General features: G+C 37.6%; 2 protein-coding genes across 3 annotated transcripts in view; one reads left to right on the top strand and one right to left on the bottom strand.

Moving 5' to 3' along the window:
• The window catches only part of LOC146451573 (DNA nucleotidylexotransferase-like), a 20,861-nt gene extending 5,702 nt beyond the window's left edge, over positions 1 to 15,159 (top strand). The window contains exons 7-17 of the mRNA XM_085099045.1: positions 4,213 to 4,322; positions 6,524 to 6,593; positions 8,002 to 8,073; positions 8,685 to 8,814; positions 9,355 to 9,434; positions 10,258 to 10,310; positions 10,820 to 10,922; positions 11,340 to 11,401; positions 12,176 to 12,410; positions 13,769 to 13,855; positions 15,030 to 15,159. Of these exons, the coding sequence (XP_084955171.1) occupies positions 4,213 to 4,322; positions 6,524 to 6,593; positions 8,002 to 8,073; positions 8,685 to 8,814; positions 9,355 to 9,434; positions 10,258 to 10,310; positions 10,820 to 10,922; positions 11,340 to 11,401; positions 12,176 to 12,410; positions 13,769 to 13,855; positions 15,030 to 15,119 (1,092 nt within the window). The 3' untranslated portion in view covers positions 15,120 to 15,159. The remainder of the gene's footprint in view (positions 1 to 4,212; positions 4,323 to 6,523; positions 6,594 to 8,001; positions 8,074 to 8,684; positions 8,815 to 9,354; positions 9,435 to 10,257; positions 10,311 to 10,819; positions 10,923 to 11,339; positions 11,402 to 12,175; positions 12,411 to 13,768; positions 13,856 to 15,029) is intronic.
• LOC146451572 (uncharacterized) lies at positions 15,113 to 24,127 on the bottom strand. Of its 2 annotated transcripts, XM_085099074.1 has the most exons (7): positions 23,939 to 24,127; positions 23,627 to 23,763; positions 21,099 to 21,152; positions 19,484 to 19,852; positions 18,652 to 18,966; positions 16,948 to 16,986; positions 15,113 to 16,914 (listed from the first exon to the last, which is right to left on the bottom strand). In XM_085099074.1, exons 1-6 carry the CDS (start codon positions 24,087 to 24,089, stop codon positions 16,951 to 16,953), a joined length of 1,062 nt encoding a protein of 353 aa, XP_084955200.1. In that variant the 5' UTR covers positions 24,090 to 24,127; the 3' UTR covers positions 15,113 to 16,914; positions 16,948 to 16,950. The 2 variants fall into 2 exon arrangements, with proteins under 2 accessions (XP_084955200.1, XP_084955199.1); XM_085099073.1 differs by having other exon boundaries at positions 15,113 to 16,986.

The following is a 24,127-nucleotide window of genomic DNA, read 5'->3' as shown; positions in this document are numbered from 1 at the left end:
TGTTCAAGTAAAGAAAGTATTAAAGATGAAAACGTATTCAGCAAAGTTTGTTTTCGTCAAACGCACCGTTTTTCTGTACTTGTGCTTTAGATAATGTACACAGTTTATTTCAGCCACTTCTAAACTTTTCACAATCGCCTTGCGTGGAAAACTGCAAATGTACGTAATGTAATTACTATCATTTTGTTTATCATTTTCCGATTTGTCACGGTGCTGATAAATCGAAATTTGAATGAAACCTGCATTTTTTAAAATGAAAACCATGTCCGCTTGAATGAAAACAAGAAACTCTCAAGGTCCAGAGCGTTTTATCTTTTTTAAAACTAAAGTTTGATCAACAACTCCGACTTGAAAATATCTGATCTTATCACGGTTTATGATGCCTGCCCGGCGCCTTGACAAGTCTGGAATTTTCCCTTTTTCTTTCTATTGACATCCATCGAGTTTCATCAGCAAAATCCTCTCCGTGGTACCTAAGGAGTTGAGTTAATACCATTTTGGAGCTACCTTGAACGACGAACTTCTGTTTGCGTTTTGTAACGCGGAAACAAGTTAGCCGTTCACAGCTGCTCAAAAATGGTAAAGATTTTTTAGAAGTGAGAGTTTTAGGCTGAGGTCTTGTCTGAAGTCGGACATACTGAATGCACTCATACAAGTTGCTGTCAATGGAGCACCAGTTCTCGAAAGTCTGCCTGTGGTGGAAATTGCAGTAAAGAACTGGCCCCAGTTGTTCAAAGGCTGGATAACTTAATCCAGTGGATAAGTCACTATCCGACAGTTGCAATCTGTGCAGAGATTTCAGTATTTCCTCGTGCACAGGCGAATATGGACACTCTAAACAGAGCTCTGCTGGGGAGTGTACGAAAACCTTGGACAACATTTAACTTGAAGTACATTTCAGACGCTGAAGAGTGCCTTATCCAGCGGATAAAGTTATCCAGCCTTTGAACAACTGGGGCCTGGCTAGGGAGAAAAAACAGAAGAAAAACAAAGAATGCAACTGCTTCAAGCAACCTGATGGTAACAGCAAGCAAGTTAGTTGTCACTGTGGATGCTGCCTGTCAGACCACCTGCCCAAGTATTGAAGAGGAGGTTCAGGAAGTAGCAAGTGCTTTAGATCTGTGTGTTGAAAGAGACGACTTTGACACAGATAGTGACAGTGCCATAAAGAGTGGAGAAGAAGATTCGTTTATTGATGTCTGATCACAGTTTCTCAGTCTGTTAAACTCATGATCAGTTGTAAAAGAAATTTTAACTGAATGTGTACTAAGTGATTTTAATTGCTTCATTTCAATCATAGTATCTTGTCATTTTGATGCTATTTAGGACGATTTTGTTCAACTTCATTCTTTTCATTGACTGTGGCCATCAAATCCCAGGAAATGTATCCAAAAGGCTATTTTCAGCTTATCAAACATATCAGTATGATTGTAAAAATGAACCAAAAAAAAAATGTTGTTGGTGCTGAGAAATCGTACTTCTATTTATTGACAATTTGATGCCCAGAACGCTGGAAATAGTGTTTCAGAGCTTTCAGATTTCAAATTTTTCTAGGGGGGGGGGGGGGGGGGAGGGATGCCCCAAGACCCCCCTAGCAAAAGGGGCCTTGCAGCCCCTTGTCAATACCGTCGCCTACTCTTCTCAAACTGGCTGCCTACTTCAAACTTTATTGAAAGCCCTGTTGTTGTCCATACATGAGCACTATACTTGAGGAATTTTTGCTCTATAATTGACATTGAAATCGAATGTCAGTTTTGGTACTTGTTTCATAACTTGATTGGCTCTTCCCTGCTAGCAGAGGTCTCTGAAGGCGAGAAGGAAGAGAGACCTCTGCAGGCCCCCAATGAATCTTCTGTCGCGCATGCGCTAGTGTTTCCTTGCAACAAGTGACATTTTAGCCAATGTAACACAAGCTTTGCAAACCGGTTTGCACGCAAAATAGCAGCCGCGGTAGGGAATGTCACGGACTCCTCAATGACATCGCAAATTCAAAGAACGTAATTCTCCATGGACACCAGTAAAACCAGCAGCTCACAGTAGGCAAAGATGGAAACTGCCTTTTGTGCAGTCAGCGTGCAAAGAAAGTCGTGTCCGATAGCCCAGGGCTACTGGATTTTGTGATCGGGCTAGTGGATTCTGACCATCACTTGCCCGACGGGCAAGTGAAGTTGTTTTGGGAATTAAAATTACAAAATTACTAAACTTCCAGGTAGATTTATGTGAAACGAAAGCTGTTTTTCAAGCTGATCTCACAAAGAAAAAAATATTTTGAAAAATGTATCGAATTGCATTTCATGCCCAACATAATGCGTGAAAATTTTCCTTTGTAGTCTAGTCCATGCAATCTTTAAGTTAAAATAATTTGAGATATGACTAACTCTTGCTAAATAAGAATTATTTCAAAGAAAGCTAGTTTTCTGTATTATGCTTCATTATCCAATGAACGTTCCAAAAAAGTAAGAAAGTCATTCAGTTGCGTTCATGGACCTTCATGTTTTTTGCATAATTGTCACATGCATTTCAATAAATTCTACATGGTTTGTATTAAACAGTTGATGAAAATTTATCTATCACGTCCTATTGCTTTCCCACCAATTATCAGATGTAAATTGTGAAAATGAAACAATTTTTTTCCTTTGAAACCTTTATCAAAGCTGACAAGATCTAAAAATGTTCATTTCGCCAAAAATTTGCATAATTTTGTTTACGACGGCACTGATGCGTGACATGGCACTTTCCGCTTTCGCGTGAAAACTGACAGCCAGACTAATATTTTCAGAAAACTTATCTACTTGATGTAATACTTTTGTATGAGAAGCAAAAATATGACAAAAGATGTCAAGTTTTCATGTATGCAAAAAGTTATGATTAGCAGTGAACTTTTTGGTTAATAAAAGTGCTCCTTTCCAGCTGAAGACATTTTCTGGCGGGAATATTTTTGGCGGCAAAATGCAGGATCAAATTCTGACTGGGCTGTTGCTGGCAGCTTATTGTTGCATTAGCGTGTCTACTGGGAATTTATTAAGTTTCAAACTAGTTTTCTCAGAATATGTGCATAGATTAATTCCAAATTGCAAGATGTATGTTAGTCATCCACGTGTTGCACATGCTGAGTTTCATACATATACATCACTTGTTTCTTCATGAGGCCTTACTCATGTAATTGTTCTAATGATAACAAAATCTAATGAGACTTTGAACAGGTAGAAAATACAGCTTCAAGTTATTGTACATGTGGAAATTTTCATAAGAGGTTAACTAGTCAGTTAGATGTGTTGTATTGTGTCCAGGAAAAACAATTGCAAGTTTTTTGGAACTTCTTCCTGCTTGTTTCACCTTAATTCTTTACTCCATCATGTGATTACTGGTTGACATATATAATGAAAGAAAGACAAAGGCATTGAGGACTAAATGTTAACAGTGAATCATTGTGCCAATGCGTTGTTTCTTACCAGGCCAACTGATAGTTCACATTTTTACCGTAAATTAAGGTTTAGTTAAATTGTGATTGATTACCAATCATCCATAAAGCAGCTAACTGATTAACTAGTCATGTAAAACTAGTTAAAACACAGTGAATAAATTAATACTACTTGTGAATTTTTTTCGGGCTAGTTAAAATGACTTTCGGGCTAGTACATGCTAGCCACAGCTTGCCCGAAGGGCAAGCTGTAAAGCAGACTTTCTTTGCACCCTGGTGCAGAGTAAATTTCAAGTTAAGCAGCCAGAACACCTGGCAATCGCTAAATACGGGAGATTAAAAAGCTAAAGTTTGCGGTTTGTTGGAGAGCACTCCTGACTTTCAAAAGGAATCTTCACAGCTCCGTAAGAAATGCTTTCGCAGTGTAGAATCGTGTCGGGGGCCGGCAGAGGTCTCTCTCCTTCTCACTGTCAGAGACCTCTGCTGGCAGGGAAGATTGGCTCTTGTGTATGACTTGTGTCATAAGTTATGAGTTTCATAAGTTATGAGTTTTTTTTAGGCTGATTTTTAGGTCAGGAAAGGTCGACTTATACATGGGTAAATGACAAGGTAATTTTTTAATGATGTTTAAAAAGATATTGACATGTAAATAGACTGTTCAATGAAGGTGACACCCTTGTAATGTAATGACAGTGTTGATGCACTGTCAAGCAAATCTGGGATGATGATAACAAAAACAATCATTTGTTTTGAGAGTAGTGTTATAACTGTTTTTAACTAACATTGTTTAGGATGCTCTTGAGGTACTTGAACGTCATGCAGTGTATGTGGACAGTGGTCAGAGAGATTCCAGGGCGCTTGCTTTCAGAAGAGCAGCTTGTGCACTCAAGTCTTACCCAAAGTAAGTTGTAAGGCTCTCAATAAAAATCCTTTCTCTTGGTCCTATTTTCTAGTCCTGGTCCCAGTTGTGACAGAGTGCCGAGATAACTTTATCCAGCGGATAAGTTGCTATCCAGCAGATAGGAGGTATTGGTTGGAGTACATTTTATCTGCTGGACAACGATTTATCTACTGGACAGAGTTTTCCATTGTTTGAACATTAATTAACATAGTAAGATGTTTCATCCGCATACACTATCAGGCAGTAGGGTCCATATGACATAACAAATAATATTATACCTGCCAACTCTCATGCATTATGCGTGAGTCTCACGCCTGGGGACTAGAGACATCGATCTCACGCATCAAGGACAGTATCTCACGCCTGACTCACAAATCCGGACGAGTTGTTCTAAAAAATCTTCATTTCATTTCAGATATGTTATGTATTATTTCTTTACTCCCTATAACAATCGCAAAAGCTTTCAAATGTCTACAATCCGTTTGATCTCAAGTGTTCAAAGGTTGTCGGAATATCGTCGGACATTTTTGGCAACGTTCGGAGGTCTTCAGAAAATCGTCGGAAATCTTCGGAAGTGGCTCGGACGTTTTCGGAAATCCCGGTCATGACGAGAAAAAAAATCTCACGCGTTTGACTCAGAAAAAGTTGGCAGGTATATAATATGTAGGGACGGCACTTGTCTGCAAGAGATACCTTGCATTTCTTTTTGTAATTCATTAATGAACAGTATGTTTTCAGAATTTGCATGATTTCTGTCTCATACATTTAATGTCTTTATTTTTATTCCAGCCCTTCACCAAAAAGGTCATATCGTTAAACTGTCAATTTGAAATGTCAGTTTCAGTGAACTTTGTCTGGGAGAAGATTTATTGATGAACATTAATTAAAACAATAGTTAAGAGTGTTTCAGTCTCGGGGACTATTGATGTGATTGTTGACAGGCCCTACCCACCTTGGAAATTTAATGTTCATAATACTAGCATGAAATTATTGTAAAAACCCTTGACCAATAACAATTTGTCACAAGAACATCAAGTTTCTTCAGAGCAATTATTATCGGCTGATAGTTTCTTGACAGAAACACTCTGTTGCTAAAGGGGGTAGGTCATACAATCTGGGGAATTTTATACATTTAAACTGGTTATGAAAATGAAGAAAACCTAAAAAAATAACTGCTTTAAAGCATGGAAAAACACAAAAGAAAAACAAGGAAGCTAAAAAGGAGTGTGGATGCACAGACATAGACAAGATTGAAAGAGTTATAAATTTTGCATTTAGGTTAACTTGAAAAACAGCTGCCCAACTTCCTTCAAGTTTAATCTCAATTTGTATGAAAGTGTGAACTATAATGTTCAGAAATCATCTTAATATTATTTATTGTGGTCATGATTTTATTAATAAAGGAATTTTGCATTGTCATTTTCACGTTTAGAGCTCGTAATAATATTAACAAAAAGAGCCCTGCATGCAGCTGTACCCAAAATACATTCTGTACCGTGACTTAGCTCCTTTAAGATAAAACTTTTCATGGAACAGGTTATAATAAAAATAGGTAATAGACCCTATGCAAAAATGGGTGACATTTTAATATTCTTTTGTTTCCATTCAAATTAGCCATATTAACCTCGTTCTTGAGTTGAAAAATCAAAAGAATATTTCATCTTGAACGAGGCTAGTGAGGCTAATTTGAATATAGACAAAAGAATATTAAAATGTCAGCCATTTTTGCAAAGGGTCTATTACAGCACCTATTAATATAAAGGTCCATTCCTACATATGAACCTACAAGATCCTGTGTACATGGAGTGTATACAATATGCGAGCCAGCGAGGCATGCGAGGCAGACGTGCGAGGCATGAACAAAACATGCGAGGCATACGAGGCATGAACAACCCCAACATAAACTGCTAACCGTTAAGCTAACCATGGAGCTATTTAAGCTAACCTGAGTGCTATTTAGGCTAACCGGAGTGCTTTTTAGGCTAACTTGAGTGCCTCACACGTCTGCGGCGCATGCCTTGCATGCCTTGCTGGCTCGCAGATTGTGCATCCCCGTGTACATGCAGGATATTTTCCTCTAGTCCAGACACTGTGATCACTTCCACTGTGCACTTTTGGGAAGGTTGATATATGTAGTTACAATAATTATAATTAAATTATTGTTTGAAAAATCTGCCAACTGTCATTAATACTTTTTCTAGACAGATCAGTAGAATTGAAGAGGCGGCCAAACTAAGTAATGTGGGGAATCATAGCAAGAAAGTCATACAGGCAAGTTGGTCAGTACATGTATTGTTACCAAACAACTTATCCTATAAAGCATTAAGTATCCTCTATGACCTCTGTGATCCAATGAGTAGAATTTTTTAAAATTACATCACAGGTTGCCCAAGCTCTATGATTAGTGTACGTTGACCTTTGTAACATAAACACCAGCGCCACATAATTTGAGCATCAAGATGACATTTTGTGTAATAGTGAAATTATAAGGGTTTTTATGGGGAGAAAAATTATCGGATTTGAAGGCACAATTACGAACAATTTTTCAATAAAAATTTCTCACCTGAACTCTGTTGTAGTTCCTTTTGCCTCCCGTGTGGTTTTTGGGTTGATTTGAGGCGATTTCGTGGAGTTTCAGTTCCAACGGCTTCTCTCCTTGTAATTATATATCCACAAGGTAGGGGAGTCTGCCAGAGGAAGCGACTGGATCCACTGATGGAAAACAGCCATAAATTTGTTCCAAAGGGCTCTGAATGCATCGGAATTCCACGTGGACCACGGCAGATTGTAACAGAACCCATCTGTTGTAGGCTTCAGACGACCATTGATGTGACCATTGATGTGGAGAGGGAATTTTTTCTTGAAGCTCATCGAAAGAAGCTTGATTCATATGTCTCAATGGTCATCTTGATGCTCAAATTATGTGATGCTGGTGTTTATGTTACAAAGGCCTAGGGCAAGACTGGAAACTTCTCATTTTTCCAAGATTTGATGGGCTTTATAAGAAAGGCCTTCCTTAGTTGTCATTACCAGTCCCTGAGGCAAAGTTTTTTCCTGAGGCCCTGCAAACCAGGTCAAACCATGACATTTTGGGAACTTTCCATGCCCTGCTCTTACTAAGCGTAACTTAATGTCAAATTAAGGGCGGCGCCTCCTAATACAGAAGTATTTTGCATGGTTTATGACTAAGCGGGAAAAGCAGATCTTAGTATGGGCTACTGGAATCTAGAACAAAAATGGAGGTAACCACGCATTTTACAAACCGACAATGACATAATATTTTTTTCCAAAATTAACTGAAGCTTAGTTATCTCTGAAAAGTGTGTGGTGACACTCCCAGTTTTCTTTTTGGATCTCATAGCCATAATTTGTCAAAATTTTCTTTTTCATCATCTATAGTCGTAAACTATGCAAAATTACCTTTGAATTAGTAGGCTTCTTCCTTAAGAAATCATTAAGTTTGTAAGACCATCTCAAGATGCAGCAAATGAATATGAAGGTAGCAAATTAGGAGGCACTCTTGTTTTAAAATATATGTCAAGATGAAGCCCCAAAGGATGCGACCTTCTGAGCAAAGACAAAATTCTTTTGCACAGTCAACAATTACCAGTTATTTAAAGAACCTGAGTGGTTGACCAAAATTTTAATTATGGTTTTATTCTCCTGCTTGCAAAAACAGGATATTCTGGAAAATGGCTCATCCACTGAAGTTCAAGACATCATTTCCAGTGACTTTTTCAAGTCTATGGAGGTTTGTAGTCAGTTTAAGTCTTGGATAATGCTCAGCCAGTCCATAATCAGTTGTACTGAGTGACTGAATGACTGACCTACCACAACCCTGCAGGGGAGATCTCCTTGAATTTTGTAGTGAGGGGAGGGGGGGGGGGGGTGCACTGTGTGGTCCTCCAAACCCTAATGCCATTTCAGACAGACGGACAGACTGGTTTTTTTGACAGAGGTTACTTTGCAGGAAAAAACACTGACAGAATTGCATACATTTTTTCAAGCATTTTCTGAATAATTACTAACAATAGATCAATAAACTAATAAAAGTACAATACAAATGTAAATCATCTAACAACAGACCAAAATATGAAGCTTTTCAAAACCCATTTTCAGACCTGGCTATTAAAATCCATAATTTATCTGCTTTCAGACCTAACTGACCTCTAAAATCTATACCTGTTTTCAGACCTAAATGGTTATCAACACTGTACTAATTTTCAGAGTAAAATGGCGACCCAAAAACCACATTCCTTGAGGCAGCACAAACCTATATGTCTTTTTTTAAGGGAGTACTCACCTTGGCAACCAACAAACCATCCATGCGATTCTTCCTATTTGATCGTCCTGTTCTTTCAGATATTCTCATCTGTATATGGATGTGGACCAGCTACTGGTCGAAAGTGGTACGACAAAGGTTATCGAAACATGGCTGACATCACCAAGGCAGTGACGGATGGCATGAAACTCACAGAACAGCAGGCAATGGGTCTGTTACTGCCGTGGATGATGAACATAATAACTTCAGAATCATGTGAAATGTAGTCAAATAAACTTTTGCAAAGATGGGAAGCAACAGTTGGTCATTTAAGACATAGTTTGTCGAGGTGACCATATTTCAAAAGGTGCACTTAGAGGCACACAAAATTTGCAGATGTCATATAAAATTTGCACAAAAAGTTTTACGCTGGTCATCTATTTTGCTGTAAAACTTAAAGGCTTTTTCAGTTTGAATAAACTTTGAAACATAGCTTTGCATCTCATCAAAATCAATTCCAATGAACTGAAGATCCTGCAGCTTGTCACATATGCCAATAGAGTGTCTCACATTTAAAGTTCAGGTTGGTGGTTGTTTAACCAGTTTTGATAAAAAAAATGTCTAGAAGGACACCTCCTTCTAAGCAATACTCTGAGAAAATAACTACTCCATCACTATTTTACCAAGTTGGCTATATTAGGCAAAGTTGTGTGTCTCACTGCATAGCTTGATCAGTCTAGATAAACATTAAACAGTTTTCTTCCTTTTCAGGCTTGAAGTACTACAATGATTTGATTCAACCTGTTCCTAGAGAAGAAGCCATTTATATCAAGGACATTGTTGCTCAGGAGGTCAGTGTGATGTCATCTCAGTATGTAACAATGTACCTCACCATCCTTATAACGCAGATGCACAACAGTGCTATTTGCTTTTATAGCGAGTTTACGCAACAGTACGGCTGATGTGGTGGGGTGGCAAATTGTGCTTGTGTGACCAACGTGACGACCAAGTATTCATGACTCTAGATTGTAACATTCCTATCGCTCGTGGTTTTCAGGTTGTCACAGATGAGAGAACACCAGTTTTAGCCGCAAATCGCCTAAGAATGTGAAGGTACTAAGATGTCATGTTGGTCACACAATGAATATTTCACCGTCCCTTTCCCTCAGCCGTCCTGTTGCATAAGCTCATTAATGTTTGTCTGTCATAAGCTGGATGTATTCATGGCTAGCCCAGTGAATCCAGCTCTTATGTCACAGAATTACACAAAATTTTCACATAATTTTTTTTTCAAACATTTTGGAAGTAAGGTTTTGAGGTAAATAACATTTCAAGTCACAAGACACATAATTTTGCCAGATTTTCAGATTTTATTTATGCACTATTTCAAAAGTTTACTACAAAAGATAATTACAATACATCACAAAAGTAACATAAAGACAACAGATTTGTATCGAACATTAATTTTCATCGGCCGAGAATAAGGAATAATTACGGAGCTGCCACTTTCTCATTTGCTGGGTCTAAAATTTGGGAAAAAATTCCCTCTAAATTAAAAAAACCCTTATATAATAGCTTCTACAAGCAATACAAGTTGTACCTTTTAAATACCCACACTTCAAGTGTTTCAAAAAATATTTATGTTAATGTTGTTATTTGTTAACATTCTCATAGTTAAACAGTATTCAGCCCAACTGTACAGTGGAACTAGTTGGAGGGTATTGCAGGTGCAGTGATCCTTTCATTGTTATTGTCAGTAGTGTTTGTACATAGTATAATAACTGCTGTGACTGGTGTGTGTTATGTAAGGTCCATCAAGACAATCTAGGTCGCTGCTGGGACTGCAGAAACAAGCAAAACAAAATTGAGGGAAGCAAGGATAGTGCTGTTGTAAGATCACTCGCCTCCCAACAAAGTGACCTGGGTTCAATTCCCAGACTTGGCGTCATATGTTGGTTGAGTTTGTTGATGGTTCTTGTACTTGATCCAAGAGGTTTTTTCTCCAGGTGCTGCGGTTTTTCCCTCTCCTCAAAAACCAACATTTCCAAATTCCAATTCGATCTGGATTATGAACAAAGCACTTCATCATGAGCCTCAGGCTTGGGAGATTGCGCAAGCACAACCATTTTTGTTTACTACTTTTTTAGCTGGTGTGGTTCAGTTGACATAATTTAATTTTTTCTCCAAAAATGTTTTCAATTTTCATTTTTTACTATTCTCATCTTCCTTGTTGCAGAGGTAAACCTTCTGGACATGATGTGGACATATTAATAACACACCAGGATGATAACAGAGTGCAAGGATTGTTAGTGAAGCTGGTAGAACGACTTGACAAGCTGGTGAGCCAAAATAAAAACATCCAACTAACTTTTTCTTCTCAAAGAAATATTGTAGCTCCCAAAGGTGAAATATTGTAGCATTTTCATTCCAGGGTTTTCAAAAAGAGCGAGTCAGACCACTCTTGAAATTCACCACAAACATGTTGTCCCCCTTCCTTTGAAAATGGTAATATTCTATCTGCTGCCTACTTCATATTATTTTTTTTGTCACATACGTTATCTGAAACATCTTAAAAGACAACATTCACATTCCATCTGCACTACCAGTAGTCTATTTGTTAACTGACCTTATTTTTTACAACGTTTTTTGGGAGAGAGCTGGGCCATGTTTTTTGTTTGGCCAGTGTTATTATGGAACCTCATGATGCTTTGCATTGCTTTAAGTGTTTAGGGAATTTTTCTTCTTTATTTGTTAAGGGTCACATGCTTCACAAGGATGTGATGGTTGGCCGCAACCCACACTTTGATGGTGGCCAAAAGTATGTATTAAGTAGTGCTTAAAACCCTTTGATTCAGACTACTCTGGCTCTATTATAAAAATAAAATTTGGGCTACTTTCATTTTTTTACCAACATTGCCTTCAGTTAGTCCTTCCACAAAGAAGTTACTGGTGACTTTTTAATAATCTACAGTTTTTTTTGTGCAACTCATTGACTAAGTAATGTCTTGAGGTGTCTGTCATAAACAGTGTAGATGTATGTTAGTGGGGAGACTCGATTGTTAGAGTTGTTGATGCAGTCTGTAAAACAACTTTACAGTCTGAATGGTCTGTACAGTCAGACAAAGCAGTAGTCAGTCCATATACAGTCTCTTAATGACATGCATCTCTTTAATCGTCAGGGCCGGTGAAAGTTGTACAATCTGTACTGTGGAAATATTTTAAATCTCCCTAACAATATGCAATTTACTGTATACAGACCTAATAACCATTTTACGGCCTGTACAGATCGTAAAAACGTTTCATCCATATTTCAGCCTTCTCAGTGAAATGTGGAAATATTCTAAGTCCCCCTAATGAGATGCAATTTATGGACCTTATACAGACTGACTACTGCTTTGACTGTCTGTACAGACCGTACGGAATTTAAGGCTGCTTTTACAGACACATCTCCAGTTTCCAAATGGATGTAGAGGACCTACATGAGAACCAGCTATAATGTTTATTTGCTGCGCCGGCTTACTTTCTCTTAAGAATACAATTAATTTTTAGTTAGTTTCAGACTGTTAGATGGTCTTTTCTTTTCTTCTCTTAGACAGGGAGGAGGTCAGATGGATAATCTTGATCATTGCTTCTGCATGTTTCAAGTAAAGACTGCAACAGCAGCAACAACAACAGAAAATGAGTCCAAGGTGACTACAACTGAGAAAACAGGTTTAAATACCACCTCTTGCTCAGAAGGAAGGGGAGGAGCAGTGAGGAGAGTGGATCTGATTGTGACTTCACATAAACAATTCCCATTTGCTCTGCTGGGATGGACAGGCTCAAAGGTGCGTGTTGCACATACACTTAAGCTAATATGCCTAACTACTGGTGGAATTTACAATGTGCAGGTCCAGAAAATATCCATACTCCCCCCACGGGAGGATTTTTGTTTTACATCCCCTGTCCCCAAGGAAATACCAGTTTAGGTACATAAAATTTTGACTTTTTAGACCCCCCCTCCCCCTAGGAATTTCCAGTGACCTTCCATGGGGTGGGTATGGATTTTTAATGGAACTGCCTAATAGACTTCCATGTACAGTTATTCAAATTAATCTAAATAGAGTTTTATGCAATGTTTAGCTTCTCAAATGTTGTGGCAAGCAAAATTGGGGGGTATGAAAGAACAAGGGAGAGGTATCTATTGGATTTCTCTGCGAGTGTTGCTTCACTAATACTAGTCTAAAACAAAATTGTGGATTCACTGTTGTTTGGTAAACTATAAACATTCAAAATAATTGAGCAGTTTTTGATATAGCATTGTAAAACCAAAAACAAAGTAATTACTAAATACTCTGGCCAGTCACAGCAGACACAAACAATACAAATCAGAATTTAATGCAAATACATGTAACTGGTGCCAAGAAGCATAGCAAAATGCGTGCAAGCAAGCCACAATAATTTATTTAAATGATTATTGGTTTTGTTTCTTATTGTTTGAGACGGTAGTGTGTGCTTTGCCAACCAGTCACAGCATGTAGTAAAGCGAAACCAAAGCAATTAATGTCTAATTTTTTTTGACACAATTGAAAAACAGCTTTAATGCATAGCCTAATCTTGTCTGTGTTATTATGTAAAGTTGTTTTTTCTGTTTTCCAGCGTGTTTGTAACTTACTGTAATTTTTTTTTTACATTAGGTTCTCCTGCTTGTCTTGTCCCGCCTCAACTAGCTTTGTGGTTATTTGCGGGACAAGCCCCTTATGTAATGTGAATTTATAAAATAAATTGTTGTTGTTGCAGCCTGTTTGCATGTTCATATCCTTTTACTTTTATAAGTGGAGTAATTGTTTTATTAATGAAAACAAACAAGAAATATTGCTAGATCTTGCTGATTTCATTTTACCAAAAGACCAATAGATGATTTAATGGCAACTATTTCCCGGGCATGGTGTAATGACTGGTATCCCATGGTCACTAAGCCGTGCAAATGCAAATTTGTGACTTCAAGCCAAGTACAATTCTTCACTATTGCAACACCAACTTTGAATAATTTACAATTTAATGGTCATTCAAACAAAAAACAAGCAAAACCTGTTTCTCTTTTTTTACCTTCACTTACTTACTGAGCCATAACAAGCTGCTGCACGACCATCTGTGTTGGTCTGATGGTATAGCACAATACTCATAATACTTTATTCTTCTCCAGCAATTTAACCGTTCAATAAGGGACTATGCGTGGAAGACATTAAAAATCAAATTATCGAACCATGGAATGTGGGATCACAACCATATGGCAAGTACAAAAGTATCAGTTAATTAGTTTTTGTAAAAATTCAAATATTTTTATAAAACAGCACTTTCTTAGGCAAGGGCCACAGACCTATTCCACTCCTTTATAAAAAGCAATTTACCATCATTAGATTGGAACCATGCACAGCTGTATCATCTTTGGACTTTTAACATCATGGCTACATAGCCAAATGAAAAGTTCTACAAGTTAAGACACAAAACTCATTGGCCTTTTGCAACTGGTAACCTGGGTTTTTTTCCGTTTGGCCAAACGTTCCGCATTGAAGCGGCAAAAAAATTTAGGTGCTGAATGGAACAATATTTTCCAGTTAACTGTGACCGACTTGGAAACAAACTCATTCCATTCACTGAAATAGTCTGTATAGTCTTCAAACTGCCTGGGCCCATCAAATCACCATTAGTGTCACTGTTCCTGAGGAATGTATGTAAATGCAATATGCTCTAAAGGAATGCACGGAAAACTTAACAAACAAGATAATGACTCAAGATGACGTTTTGGAGGGGAGCACTGCCTTGCGGTAGGTTAGTCAATGCGACTTCTGATTTGCGCGACAAAAACAACCTCGCTTATCTACCCAGCACTACAACATGAATGCTTAAGACAGCACGTGCTGCATTGAACAAAAGTATTGGTTAGCAGGAGATAAACAAAAGCAAAGATGCGAACAAGCTTGGTGGAAGTCGCTGCACAGACTTAACCGCACCACACAGGAGTGACCCTAGTTTATTAAAAGCAAGGAATGCAACCAACACATCTCCAAGTGGGAGGGAAAAATGTTTGACAAATTGACAGCAAATACTGACTACACTGCACCCTAGAACTGCAAATTGAACCTTGGAACAGGTTGCTTGGGTTTTTATACATGTAGCTAGACAATGTCTGCTTATTATTTTATTTTACTATACAGCAGCTTGGCTTTACACATGTACTTGTCAAGTTATGAATGGGACCTTTAAATAATTTTGGCCAAATTATGCTTTATAAATGTTACAATATGCTAAGGACAACAATTAAGCCATTATGCTGTGAGCTAAGCTTCAATTAAACTATTGATTTTGCTGATCTTGGAAGGATGAGTACACTGTAGCTCCATTGATAACAAGTCAGTAAAATCTAATTTTACTTATCTAATATTGTTGATTGTTTATCTTTGTAGCCTCCTCGCCAAATAGAAGCAAGAACAGAACAAGAAATATTTGCTGCATTGAGACTGGAATACAGAGAACCACAAGACCGAAATGCATAGAAGCATTCATTTTATTACCCACCATGCCACCACTCCTGAATTGTAATACAATTTTACAAAATAATGATAACTTCATTTTTTCATGGAATTCATCAAATGTTGATGTAAATATTGATAATGAATGAAGTCGAAAGAATTGAAGAGAAGAAAATTAAATCTTCTGTGTATGTCACATTTTAATAATTATTAAAAGTAATTTTAATGTGTTAGTGCCCACAATATTCAAACCCTTTATGCTAAGTACTCTCTCCTCTGCAGAGGCCTTTTTCACGCTGAAAGCTGAGACAAATAAGGGACTAGAGAGAGTGAAATAACGAGGAGCGTGGGGTTTTTCTCCCCATTCCGACTTTTCTCACTCCTTTCTCTGCAGAGGAGAGAGCGCTAAGTACATGGTACCACCACTTGGTTCAGTTGTGGCACCGTGACACAACATCTGTTTACTCAGGCTAAATATGTAGGATGTAAGCTAAGTATGCACATTTGAGTATTGTTCCACGTAAAATGAACGTTTCCTTTTTTAAATATATCAAGTTATGTATAATATTTGTATTGATTAATATCCGTAATTAGAATTAGAGATGTTGTTATGAGTATTTTTGATTGTAAAATTTAGCGCTATTGATCTGTGCTTGTAAAGAGCGCTCTATAAGTAATAAATTATTATTGTTATTATATACATAACTCTTAATGTACTTAAAAAATAATTGTATTTTAAAAGTTAGTTAAGCTTTGTAAGAGTGCATCATTAACTGGTCACATGAATGTCTTAAGGGCGATTTACACGGTATGACTTTGTCGCATGCAACAAGCTTACAACAGGCCTACGAAACAAATTGTCTTGTGTAATCAAACCTACAACTCGCTTATAACTGTAATGTACAACACAAAAAATGCTGTATTTGCGTGACGCGAGCAGCGTGCGCTCTAGAAATCGCATGCGACATTTGTAAGCAAAAGTTGTACCGTCTAAATCAGCCTTTAAGTCACCATCAAGTGCACCCGGCTGCCCATAACTAACCCTAACCCTAAACGTAAATGTGTGAAAAACTCATTGGCATACTACGAAGCTATTAACCTGTTGGCTAGCCATCACTGCTGATTGCACTATTTTCAGTGAGAACAACTTGCCTGGAGACACCCTACGGCAAATTGTCTAAAATGCTAGCTGCTGTTTTCCAAGGGGTCTTTACAATCCACATTTTACACACACAATTCACAACTAGAATAGTTGAATCAATAAATATCAATAAATTATGTTTTTAAACTTTCTTTAGTTAATAAAATATAATTTTGACAACCCTCCAGGGGAACACTCTGTATAGATATATCAATACATATTAAAGGACTCGAGACTAACTTTTTAGCTCCCTAGACCAGTGGCTAGTAAAAGGTCTGATTTTACTAGCCACAATGAACTTTTCATTCGCATGTGGCAGTAAGCAGATTCTGCCATATGTCACGTTTGTAACAGGAAAACTCAGAAAAGTGAATCATTTGTTTTTCGTTTTTGCTGTTTCAACTTGTTTTAATGAAGCAGTGATGTCTGAAATCCACTTACAGTCTTTCCTTCTCTTCTCTCGATTTGCATAAAATACATTAATAATCTTAATTTTTCCTTGACCTTCTTACTAGCCAAAATGGTTAGTGAAAGAGCAAAATTTACTAGTCTGTGGCCAGTTGGCTACTGTAAAGTCTCGGGCCCTGTATTATTTTTTTTTTCTGCTTCCAAGCAAGAAAGTATGATAAACGAGATCACACAAAAAAGAAGAAACAAAACCATACAAACAACTAAGAACTTCAATGTCTTTGAAATGATTTAAATCTCTGCAAATCAATTTTGTTGCTTGTCCTTGATAGCATCTGCTACCTGTGATGGAAAAACAAAACAGTAGCCATGTTAGGGACTGTGCCAAAATACAAAGATATTCTTGCGCAGTTTACAACAAGCAGACCTTAGCAAGGGCTACAGTGTATTTGAATTGATAAAGAAAATTGGGGGTACCGGTAACCATGGATATTTCAGAGTCGTTTGTAAATACACAACAATTTCTGGCCTTTCTTCCCCGAAATAAAGCTGAATCATCTTTGAAAAATGTGATTTTAGCCCTAATTTTCTTCTTAGATTCCAAAGGCCCTTGCTGAGATACACGTTTCCTGTATAGCAATAAACAGACATGTATAAGTAGGCACTGTCCTAACGGAATCAGGCCATAGACTGCTCAGGGAAACTTTTGTATAAGAAGAGTATTTCAGACCATTCTGAAATGCACAGAACATATACCCAGTAGCAAAGGAGCCTACTAATACAAAAGTATTTTTGCACGGTTTATAACTATGCGAGTAAAGCAGATCTTAGCAAGGGCTATTGGAATCCAAAAAGAAAATTGGGGGTAAACATCCATTTTTAGAGATAATTAAGCAACAATAATTCTAAAAAGCTGTAAAATATAAAGGAATGTATGGCATTTTTTTCCAAATTGAAGCTTTATTATCTCTGAAAAATGTATGGGTGCCCCCAGTTTTCTTTTTGGATACCAAGAACACTTGCTAAGTTCTGCTTTCCCCACATAGATTTAAGCCATGCAAAAATATCCATGTATTAGTAGGCACCACCCATAGGAAACCCGAGTATCTCGAGATGTGCAGTAACAAAAGTAGGCACCGTTCTTAAATCATAGTAATATAGTCATGAAGGAAAGAGGTATTATCTTCCATAACAATGACTTCTGAAACACTTGTTAACACTATTCTTACGCAAAATAACCATGCAATACCAGAGCCAGTACACACAATATAAGGAATCTTAGGTTGGGAGGGCTTTCCAAGTGAACAGGAAAAAAATCTGGAACAGTATCCCCATTCACATTTTGTAAAAAAGAGACCTTAGGCTTGTTTGAATGAGCTTTAGAAATATATTTTTGTAATTATAATTTGACTGCTTTCTTCTTTTCACTTTCCAGTAAATATTGTAACCACTGTCAATGCTGTAATTTTTAAAATGTATATTTTCTATTTTTTCTTCATCATAGTTTTTAACTTTTATTGTAGATATAGCGGGCCACTGGTTCATCAGTTTACATTAACCTCAGAAGCAAGCATTTCTGTGGGGTTTTGTGCGTATTTCGCTGTTTGACCGTGTAGAAATTGGGATGGGAGTGAAAACAGAGAAGAATTTCATTCCAATAATTATCTGCACGGTCAAAAAGTGAAAATCACAAAATCCCATTTTGGAAACACTTCCTGTGCAGGCTAGTTTACACTGGCATGTGCTTGGACCCTCTTTAAATAATGTTGTTTGTTACTTAAGAATGCCCTTAGCAGTCTTGTGATTTCAAGTGAGAGGTTTTATAAACTTAACCAGGGCTGTTGCCTTAAAGGAGCCAGCTAGCCTGGGGCACCCAAGAAAATGCTCTGGGCACCTAAATATTTTGCAGCAACACCTAACACTTTACATGTTGGGCTCCTAACTTCTCGACTTTTGGCCTTGTGGGCTCTTAGAAATTTGTCTTAGGCAGCAGTCTTGTTAACCCACCTTATTTGATTCCAATAAAATGATTCCACTCTTCCTAAACTCTTCCTTTGTTTCAGCAATACCTTCAACCGACACGCCTCTGCATCCATCTACTATGACGTAAGTCCTAAAGCCTTGGTTGACGGCATCCAGAGCTGAATGCTTGACACACACATCAAAGGCTAAACCACATATGTACACATCTGTCACTTCTCGCTTTAGGAGATCAACAAACAGTGACGACTGACTGCAGTCACCATTATCCCAAAATGCAGAATAGCTGTCAATACAGGGATTGGTCCCCTTTTTGATGGTGATATTATTATCTGAAGGCGGCTGTTTGAAAAGAGAAATACACTGTGATCAGTATGTTATAATCTGTATCTACCACATTTTTGAAAATGGTGCTCCTCAAATCCTGCCTCTGTGATAGATACATGGACAGCAAATTTCTGTTCAGTTTTTGCTAACCGTTTAATTGGTAGCCGTTTGGTTCTGGTAGAGGTATTTTGCAGAACGCTGAATGCCAGATCCATAGAAGTCCTATAATGTCAAATGTGAAATGCCATGACAACAACTAAAACTAACCATCTGTATGATCAGTGCTTAGCCCTATTGAGAAGAGCTAAGGCATAAATAATAATTCATAGCTTAAACCTAAACTGTTGTAGATGGTGTAAAAAGTGACGTTTTGGCATTTGGCATTCTGCAAAAATACCCCTACTGTTTTGGTTCGTGTAGTCATTTAATGTGACCCGCTGTATGCGGTGACCCCTTTCCACATACCCCAGGGGTTTCACATGCTTCACACGTGCATGTCCACCCCTTTTCTCCTTTCCTGTTACTCACTTACCGTAAGTCCTTTATGTAGTTCAGCTCCCCAGGTGTTCATCTGACAGTGCCGAGGCCACAAAACTTGATCAATGATTGGGATTTTGTCATAAACCACAACGTCAAACAACTTTGCTTTCTCTGCTGTTACTTGGCTTGTAGAATGCAGTGGGTAGAGTGAAACATTGTCCACAAACGAGCAGTGATCCGATGGGTGCCAATCATAGGTGTAAGCAACAATACTAAACAGATTTTTTGACAACAGATCTTGTATAACTGGCACAACTTCCACCCCATCCTCACCAGCAGGACAGTTTTTTAACGCAAGTGAACCCCCGATGAAGTCGTTTTGTACATCAACGACAATCAATGCTGAGACAGGCTTTAAAACCTACAAAGGAAAGAACAACCTTTTTGCTTTTATTTCTGATTTTCTTGCCAAACTACTTGTGTGACAAGATTTCAAGGCCCGTCAATATAGAATTCCACTGACAAAGATATGAAATTTTCATTGTCTTTGTCTGAAAAGAAAATGAAACACCTTAAGTTTATATCAAGGATTATTAGTTTTCTGTACATCACTCCTTTTGGATAAAAATGCTGTTTTGGAATTCAATAATAATTAATTAAGTTTACAAATTAATGATTATTTATATTAGTCTAGCAGTAGTTATCTGAACTCTATTTCTTTATATTTTTCCATCAATTGTGTCTATGTTTGTTTGTGTGCCCAACCTGAACATATCAAATATCTTTTCTGTTAACTGGTTGCCTGGCATTTTTAACTCTCTTATTTCAGGTACACTGTAGCCAGTACCTGTATTATTTGTGTTTTACATTGTAAATGCATTTTGTAGTTCCTTGGGTAAAAGTTGTTGTTGACTATGAAGGTAGCGCAGTTGCCGGTGATTGCAGTAGCAAGCAGAATTTTCCTATCTCTTGAACATGGTCACAGTAACCAAGAATGCTAACTAGTGAATAAAGGACTGTCAGCAAGTTGCAATTTGTCTGTGGTGTTGTTTGCAATGGTATTATTGAAATTTCTTGCTAAAAACAATGGATTTTGATAAAAGCTAACCATAGTAAAAGTGCATTTTATTACCAGATATCCAGATGAAACAGACAGAGAAAACATGAATGAAGAAATCTTGCCAAGCTTTACCAGCACTGACATCCAAAATTTCAATGATACCATAAAAATTTAGAAAAAAATAAACAGGTTATTTACTGGCCTAGGTAGGTCCATATAGTAAAAAATCTGTACCCTAATGGGCTATTCACCAGCCAGGAGCTCCGTATAGTAAAAACGGTGCCCTCAGTCTGCCATAAGTTACCCCAGGATAAGGGCACAGATTTTTTAACACACGGACCTCCCATTTGGTAAATAAGCTATTATTTCTTATTTATGTTTTTACTTATTCATACCAATAATACGACAAATGGGACTCATGCTTGTTATCACTGAATCACTTGATGATTACAAACTAACTCCATTAGCTGCTATTACTATAACATTGTTAGTTTATTACCCAGACCCTGGTTGTTCAAAGAGTGGATACTGATCCACTGGATAGCAATTTATTGGCTGGATAACATTATCAGCTCTTTGAACAAATGGGGGCCTCATTTATACTTACCGGTCGTAACCAATATTTCCACAAGGCTGTACAAGAGCCTACATCAATCCTTTTCTAGAACAAAAAGAAAGCATTATGTTTTGTCAAACAGTAGATTAATCATCCTTCATAATGTCTACGAGGGATAATATTAAATTACCAACTAGGAAAGATATTATGGGGGGTAACATGGCTGAGTGTCTGATGAGTGGTTTAATCTGGAGGCCCCAGGGGCCCGTTTCTTGAAAGTCGCGGTAACTTACCGGGCCCGATAAGTGTCTTTGGTGATAAATGTTTCTTAACCGAAGTCAATTTTTGGTGACTTTGAATATTAAATTTTAAAATCTTATAATTCTATGAAAACATTGACCAAGTACCATGTCTGTAATCATTGTGTAATCTGCGAAAAAACATTTAAAAATGTACTTATCAGGCCAGGTAAGTTACCAGGACTTTCCTGAAACGGGCCCTAGGTTCGAGTCTTCTCTATTAAACCACTAGCTTGGACTTGTTTCATGCTAGTTCCCTGTTCAAATCCTCGGCCAAGCTCTGCAAATATTTTTTTTCCACTTTAAACATTAAATGTTTAAAGTGGAAAAAACAAACCAATACATGTATTTTTTAAACATAATTGTTATTTTTCCCCACACTACTTACAATATTACTATTCACACTATACACTTCACATCATACGGAAACAAACTAAGACACTTAAAACTAATATCTCACACTACAGCCTCTTATGCTATTCACACTGCGTTATTCACAGTACAAAAAACAAAAAAAAATTAACACAGCATCTCTATTAAATTCATACAATAGGACTCGGGATTCGCTTCATAAAGGAAAAATAAATTACCGATTCATGACAACACGTCGAAGATATTAGCACTGGTAAAATTAATATAATATCATAAAAAAGCTTATAATATCGTGGATATGTGAATAAGGCTCTGTAAATAGCCAACTGGTAAACCTCCCTGCCCGTTGGAATTTTTAAAGGAGGCGGTGTGGTCCAGCAGGTTGGGGCACTGGACTTGAAATCCGGAGGCCCCCGGGTTCAAGCCCAGTCCTCCGCCAGTTGGGATTTTTAACCTGTCATGTTTAATTTCATTATTTGTTCCCCGTTATTTCTAAGTACATTTCCACCATAAAAAAAGTTTTAATTATTATGTTTTTTAAAGAGTTTCTGTTCTGTTTAAAATATTTGCTTGACTACACAGCCCCACAAGCTTCTTGCTTTAAATATTACTGTGTGTAAATAAATAAATTTACTTCACTTTACTATCAATAAATGACAATAAACCCTAGGCACCGTCTCACAACCCTTGTTACATGGAATGCCAGTAGGGCAGGCCTTGTCTAGGTTTGGGTGGGGTATCTTTTTTTTCTTCGTCGTAGCCACAAATCGGCACATTAATTTATGCATTAAAATATGTCCTCCCCTAGTAGGGATGTATTGTTCTGATTGTCTTCCACAGAAGCGGCCCAATCAAAATCTATTATTTAAGCACATATTACGAGAGAGGGGACCCACTCATCCCTTCCTGTGTGACGTCAAATCATCATTTGATTTATTCATTAAACTTACATTAAATTCTGCCCTCTCCCAGAAGGGATCTATTGTTCTGATTGTCTTCAACAAAAACAGCCCAATCAAAATCCATTATTGGCGCGTATATCATGGGGGAGGGGACCCACTAATCTCTACCTGTGTGACGTCAAAGCAAATCATCATTCAGAAGGTTGTTTTCGTTCAAAGGCGGCCAAATGTACGAATTTAAGACTGTTATGTGCTGTTTTGAGGAAGAAAACAAACCTTTTTCGAGCGGTAAATCGAAATAATAACTTCTAAGTAGTACTCGACAGTTTAGACGGTGGAAGTTGGGAGAGTTCACAGCGAAGAAACTACGCTTTCATAAGCAGATCGAATAGTACAACGCGTAAGAAACCAGACCAGTTCAAGTGGGGGTTATGAGGTTACGACACAGTAATTTCCGGTATGATTCCCAGTAACACAACGATAAAATGTCACGCAGCCTCTCTGAATAAAACCATTCAATTATTTCAATTGCAAAGGGAGGATAGTTTTTAAAAATCTGCGAAGCATACAATGGGGAACAAATGAGGCCACATTAAGCATTCCGTGGAAATGCCATTAGGAGGGCATCTTGTTTGTAAATAACTCTGTGGGACGTTAAAGAACCCACTCACTCTTCATAAAGAGTAGGGGACGTAGTTCCCGGTGTTGTGGTCTGGTCTTTGTGTGTATACTCTCATGGTTGGGTGGGTAAATGCTCGGAAATATTAGCTGCATAAGCTACTCTTAACATCCGAGGGTAAATAAAGGTGATGTGTGTGATGTGATCAATATTTGTTATTGACAATAACATGCAAGGAGTAAGCTTCTCGTTCACACTTTTGTTTATTATGAAAAAAAAAACCCTTAACCCGTTGTAATAAGTTTATAAACAACTACTTACATGTAAACAAGTCCTGCAACTACAGTATAAATATTAAGATAATCTAATGGGGTTCGCTCTACTGACCAAGCAATCATTGAATTGTCTCTTGATTTCTTCAGTCTGTTTCTCCGTCAAAACTTTTAAACCTTCTTTCCCTAGCAGTGCGCTCAACCAACTGTTGAATTCATCATCTGGCACTTCGGAATACTTCGCATATTTTCCTACAACATAAAATAACCTTTAAAAACACAAAATAATCTTTGAAAGCAATGAAAATACAACCAGCAAAATTATCTGAGGATATTGGCCCGACAGCAGCTCTATTTAAATAGACAATTTACGAATTACGCCACCTATTATTTTCAATGCTAAACCGAGTTTCATTGTTTTTAATACCTAGCGATGACGTCCTGAAAGAGCTGGATATCTTCTCTCTAGCTGTACGTAAAATCTGTTCTCCATCGCCTCCATTTTGTCTGTATACATCGAAAAAACGGCTGACTATTTCGAGCGCCATTTTCCTAGACTGGCCCGTGACTGGCATCATGACTTCCCCGACTTCGAACTTCCCGTGATGTTCAGCTG

This window comes from Pavona decussata, unplaced genomic scaffold, assembly GCF_977016875.1.
Source record: "Pavona decussata unplaced genomic scaffold, jaPavDecu1.1 SCAFFOLD_386, whole genome shotgun sequence".
Taxonomy (NCBI): Eukaryota; Metazoa; Cnidaria; class Anthozoa; order Scleractinia; family Agariciidae; genus Pavona; species Pavona decussata.
The sequence above is the reverse complement of the archived record's forward strand: the minus strand, read 5'-3'. Positions and strand labels throughout refer to the sequence as shown.

Coding starts and splice junctions, on each gene's coding strand:
- LOC146451572 (XM_085099073.1), bottom strand. CDS start 24,089: ATGATGCCAGTCACGGGCCAGTCTAGGAAAATGGCGCTCGAAATAGTC. Junction 19,853..21,098: donor GGAAATATTGGTTACGACCG/GTAAGTATAAAT, acceptor TTTCCTTTGTAG/GTTTTAAAGCCTGTCTCAGC. Junction 18,967..19,483: donor AACTACATAAAGGACTTACG/GTAAGTGAGTAA, acceptor CTTTTCAAACAG/CCGCCTTCAGATAATAATAT.